At 29.6% G+C, this 5,534-nt stretch overlaps 1 protein-coding gene across 1 annotated transcript; it reads right to left on the bottom strand.

Annotated features, from left to right (window-relative positions):
• Positions 1 to 13: 13 nt before the first annotated feature.
• On the bottom strand, positions 14 to 4,414 carry LOC117118116 (the record flags this gene model as incomplete). The annotated part of the gene is given in 3 exon segments (XM_033262620.1): positions 14 to 538; positions 1,789 to 1,999; positions 4,197 to 4,414. Coding segments are annotated over 3 exon segments (555 nt in total), but the record flags the coding sequence as incomplete, so codon positions are not given.
• Positions 4,415 to 5,534: the final 1,120 nt, after the last annotated feature.

Below are 5,534 nucleotides of genomic sequence, written 5' to 3' on the forward strand. Positions count from 1 at the left end.
AATATAAATATATATATATATATATATATATATATATACATATAAATATATATATATATATGTGTGTGTAATATAAAAGTAAATAAAAAAGTAAATAAAAGCAATATACAGTATAATATTTATCTAAATTACATAATTGTATAATCATTGTGCATTTTGCTGTGCCAATTAGGTTTTCATTGTTTATTTATTTTAATATTTAATTTAAACAGCTGAACTCAACTAAAGAAAACAAAAATAAAACAAAAACAAATAAGGAAGTTGACGATAATGATAATAAGAATGATAACATAAAAATGTAAATGATATAAAGAGTATATTATTGATTTACATATTTTCTTTTTCTAAAAACATATAGCATACAATAGCTTTCAAGGTTTATACCAATCTACATCCTATAGGTAATTTTGATCTAAGTGACAACATTTGTTTCGTTTTCAAATCTCTGTAATGGAATTTCTTGGGAACTCCGCAGCAATTTGATTACGTAGGTGATTGACACAATGAACCAAGAAACGCACGTTATCCAAGATGCGGTCTGAAAAATAAAAAAGCATTAGGAGATTATGTGACAAAATGTAATGCAGTAATGGAAAAGTAAATTTTGTGTTGTTTGTCTTGATGCATTTTTATTTATGTTTAATAAAGGAAGCATAAAAATTTATTTATAATTGTGTTAACATATTATACATTAATATGTGACTTTTCATTTTTCCTTATACACAAATGTCTCCCTTTAATTAAAGATCCCTCTAAATTAAAGAGCACCTCGAAATAGAGACTACTTTCCTGTCGTCCAAAATTAACAAAAAGTCTTTTATCGTTATTATTGTAATCAAAGACCAAAGCTGCCAAATTCGATGGAAACCTTGATTCCAGAAATGGCATATAAACTTTACACCCAGCACAATTCCTTGATGCGTGGAAAAATAACAAACGTCAATATGGTAACCACCATAATTTGTCACAACCAAGATTTAAAAATGTCTAAAGAAAACATAACCAAATTACTTTTGCTAGCTACGACGCGTCGGGACGGGAACACATTTTTTGTTTAAAGGTAAATATTTTGAATAAATACATGGGGTAAGTATGGGATCTTTACAGCCCCCATACTGGCGGATGTATTCATGGGAACCAATGAAAAACTATGGCTCTCTGATCCTAAGTGTCCAAACATTCTACATTATCGTAGGTATGTTGATGATACATTTTGTGTATTCAATAACCAAAATGACGCTAGAGAGTCCAGACACCCTAATATAAGTTTCACGATGGAAAATGAAAATTTGAATAATCTAAATTTTGTAGACGTTCTTATACATAAAGAAAATGGTGGCCAAGTTAAAACAACGATATTTAGGAAAAGTACTTTCACTGGTCTCCTCTTGGCATTTTGTAGTTTCTGTCCACAAACTTGCAAGCTGAGACTAATCAAAACACTTATTGACAGAATTTATAAAATCAACAACAGCTGGAAGGGTTTCCATTATGATCTGACGAATCTAAAAGAAATACTATTAAGAAATGGTTACCCCTCATATGTCATTGATAAAATTTGCAAACAATATATTGATAATAGTGTAACTAACTACACTAAATCTAATGTTAATAATGATGATGCTTACAAAGTAATGTATTTTAAACTTCCATTTATTGGTAAATATTCTGACGATATTAATATTATATATTCATTTAGCATTGCATAACCTGATAGGCTATATACTATAAGCATATGAATATAGAATATTAAGTAGTGTATTTAAGTTATTAATTTCCCACAATTACCTGAGCACCTTTAAACAGGTGGATGAAGTTTTTACCACCCTCACCGTCTTTCCAGTGTTTCCATACATCAGGGTTTTGGGCATTTTCGCAAGTATTAAAGTATTCTGTCAATCCATTACATATTTTATGTAGGGAAACAACGAGAATGATTGCTGATATGAATGCAAGTATTGCATAGATGAGGGATGCAACTGCAAGAAACTGCAGAGACCTACCAACAAAAAAAGAAACATAGTCTTTATTGCTAATAAGAATTATTGGAAAAATACAACATTGTAAATGGAAGTAGGATTGTTCATGGAAAAAGCACTATATATTATCTACTTTATTATGACATACAAACTTAATTTGCATTTTGCTTTAATATTATGCTGGTAACCTTGTAGGCCTACCAAAATTAGAAAATAAAGACAAAATATATCACGCTAAAATTTGTGACACTAATATAATTCCAAACTTATTTTAAATAAGTTAGTTGATAAAAGAAACTGGCTTAGTGAATACGCCTCGTTAATACAAGCTATTGCAAAAGAGTGGTTGTGCGTCTAAGACATTACAGTGGTATAAGGCAATGACGATTTCTTGATGAATATGATAGTATAAGTAAAATGAAAACAAAAGACATTTATTCATGTTTTGTTGATAAAATGTTTATCCCACCCTATGTTGAAAGTAAATGGGATCTATTTATTGGAGAAAAAATAAACTGGTCTAAGGTCTGGATGAGAAAAATAAAGGAAGAAAAAATAGAAAATATGAACAACTAAATTATAAATTGTTAAACAAAATCTCTCCAACAAATAGGCAATTGTATAAATGGAAGTTAAAACACACTGACACATGTGATACATGAGCAGTCGAAGATGAAAAGCACATGTTTTTTGAATGTCTAAAAAATAGGATATTATGGGAAAATATAGACAATCTATTTAAGAAACTTGACAATAGTCAATCTTCGTTTAAAGAATAATAATACACTGTGATATAAGAATTTAAAAAATGAAATATATTCCATTGCAGTATTTGCTATATAAAAAATTAAAATTCTAACAGAGCTAGGTAAGCCAGTTTGTAAAAATGAATGGATTATATTTAAGAATTTTGTAAAAGAAAATAATTATGAATGGAACGTTATACTTGAATGAGTTTTATTTTGTTATCTAGTATTATTATCATTGTACTAATTTTGAATAATTGGGATTAAATTGTAAAGTATTTGAAAAGTATATTAAATTAATTAAGAATTATATTATTATAAATATTTAAAAAAAATAATAAGAAAAGAAACAATGGAATAAGGTTTGGTAACCACACAAGAAAAAAAAATATATACATATTTAAAAGTATATATACAGCAATGTAGTAAAGTTTAGTTTAAACACTTTAGATTGTAAGGTTAATCTAGTTGACGTCTTACTTATGCTAAAGTCATAGTGTATGCATAATTAATTGTGTAATTGGTATCAATATTACCGTATTCCGATCTTAGTGAATAAAAATGTTTAATATTGATAATAAAAATTTAAAAATCAAAAAAAAAAAAAATGGTGAAATAAAGGTGAGAAGACCCCACAAAAGAGAGAAAAAAATATAAAATTCCAAACTTCTAACCACCATGGACAGCACGTTACTATGGAATATATTAGATTGCATCATCAATGACTACCAAAAACTGATCTATTTTCAGTAGCTTAATTTATTATAATTATTGCCTTATACCAGCGCCCTCAGTGGCATGGATGTCGATCGTCATGGCATTGACATGGCATCTAACCTCGTGGGCTAAGTTAAATCATTTGCAGCAAATATGCAATAGACTTCCATTTATGTAGTGTTAACCCGGTTTTTGTAAATTTTGGTGGTTATGAGGTTTTCTTTTGTAGGGAGAGAATTTACGTCATTTTAATAGATATATTATAATAATCTCTGCATAGGAAAACTATACATAACAGCAGTTTCAGTAGGCAGTTCTACTAAGATACTAGAAACAGAGAAAATAGTACTCTCCACATATACAAAACTATATCACCGTAATGGATGATGGCTATAGTATACTTAAGTTTTTGTTCATCTTCCGCTGAACGCGGAGCCCCATTTAATTGGGCGTCGCGTACTACTCGACGGAGGTGTAAACTGTTGCTAGAAAGTTTTAGGCGAAACGAATTTGCGCATGCGCAAGTAATGCTTTCACTTACCTTAATGAATAATTCATGACTTTTGCTCAACTTAACTTCGATAAAAAATCGTGTCCCGTACGATGGGAGACTGACATTGTTAATATTGGAAAGAGATTGGCGCCACTTACGGCGGAAAATTCGTAAAATTTAAGACGTATTATAATATCCGCTTTAATTTTGCTACGCGAGAGTTGTGATTTTAGTTTCTTTGGTTCTACTTAAAACACATACCTTTTAAATTCTTTCTTTGTGACCAGCTTTGCGATGATGAAAATTATCGAGACACAACTGGCAAAACAAGCTGTGCCCTGACTTTTAATGAGGAACGAACAGGTTCCTCCACTTTTTGCTCCAATTTTAAAGCAATGTGGTGCATCACATTGTGGTGTTAGATCAGGAGTATCCCACTTAACTTCCGACAAGACAATACATCGTCCATTAAACTTTGCCTTTATAAAAGTATAAAATAAAATAGGCTTAAATATCAACAACCTATAATAGGCCATGGGCTGGAAAGTGGGGGGGGGGGGTCACCATGCACCCCCCCCCCCCGCTAAGCAATTTATTATCATTATTACTACTGTATATGATATTATTTTATGTTGAGTTTAAATGAATCTGTGAAAAGTACAAACAGAATAATATGTTTTAAGTGTTTTGGAATCAAGTCGAAGCACGTGAAGTTGTATTTTTGTGTGAGTTTGTATTTGTGTGTGTATGTATGTGTGTGTGTCTGTGTGTGTATGTATATGTGTGTATGTTTGTATATATATATATATATATACATATGTATATATATATATATATATGTATATATATATATATATATATGTATGTATATGTGTATGTATTTATGTACGTTTGTGTGTATTTATGTATATTTGTGTATGTTTATGTATTTGTATAATATGTATTTATATTGATATTTATATTGCTGTTTTGCTGCTTTTGTATTGTGTTGTCGAATTATGAATGAATAAATAAATTAAAAAAAAAAACATTTATGCCATAACCTGTGAATTAGAAATCCCATCAATATTATTTTGGTAGCAATGTGTAGCATATATGTTTCTTAATCATATGCAGTTTAAATAAAATTCATCAGACAATTTTAATAACGTCACTAGAGGTCAAAAGTTCAATTTTTTTCATAAAATATCAATAAACTTCAGTGTCATATGTCTAACTGTGGATGTATTTGATACAATTTTTTTTTTCTTGTAGTTATTAACATATGGAATACAAAAATTGAGGTTAACAAGAAAAAAAAAATGCATTATGTACTATTGTCAATGTTTATGATCCGAGAAATTTTTAATCAACAACAGTTTTTGGGGTAGGGGTAACATTTATGCTCATAACTCTTCATTTAGTCAATGGATTTGTATGATGCTGGTATCAACATTTAGCCTATAGATTGGTCAGTCATTCAAATTGAAAACATTTTGAAACATGCAGAAATTGACGTAGCTAGAGGTCAAAAGGTCATTACAGAGGTCAACGACCTTTTGACCTTTAGACACGTCAATTTCTGCACAAGTCTTAAATTTGAATGGCTGGAAAATCTAC

Source organism: Anneissia japonica, unplaced genomic scaffold, assembly GCF_011630105.1.
Source record: "Anneissia japonica isolate Jap-2015-1 unplaced genomic scaffold, ASM1163010v1 scaffold2178_len17293_cov124, whole genome shotgun sequence".
In the NCBI taxonomy this organism is placed as follows: domain Eukaryota; kingdom Metazoa; phylum Echinodermata; class Crinoidea; order Comatulida; family Comatulidae; genus Anneissia; species Anneissia japonica.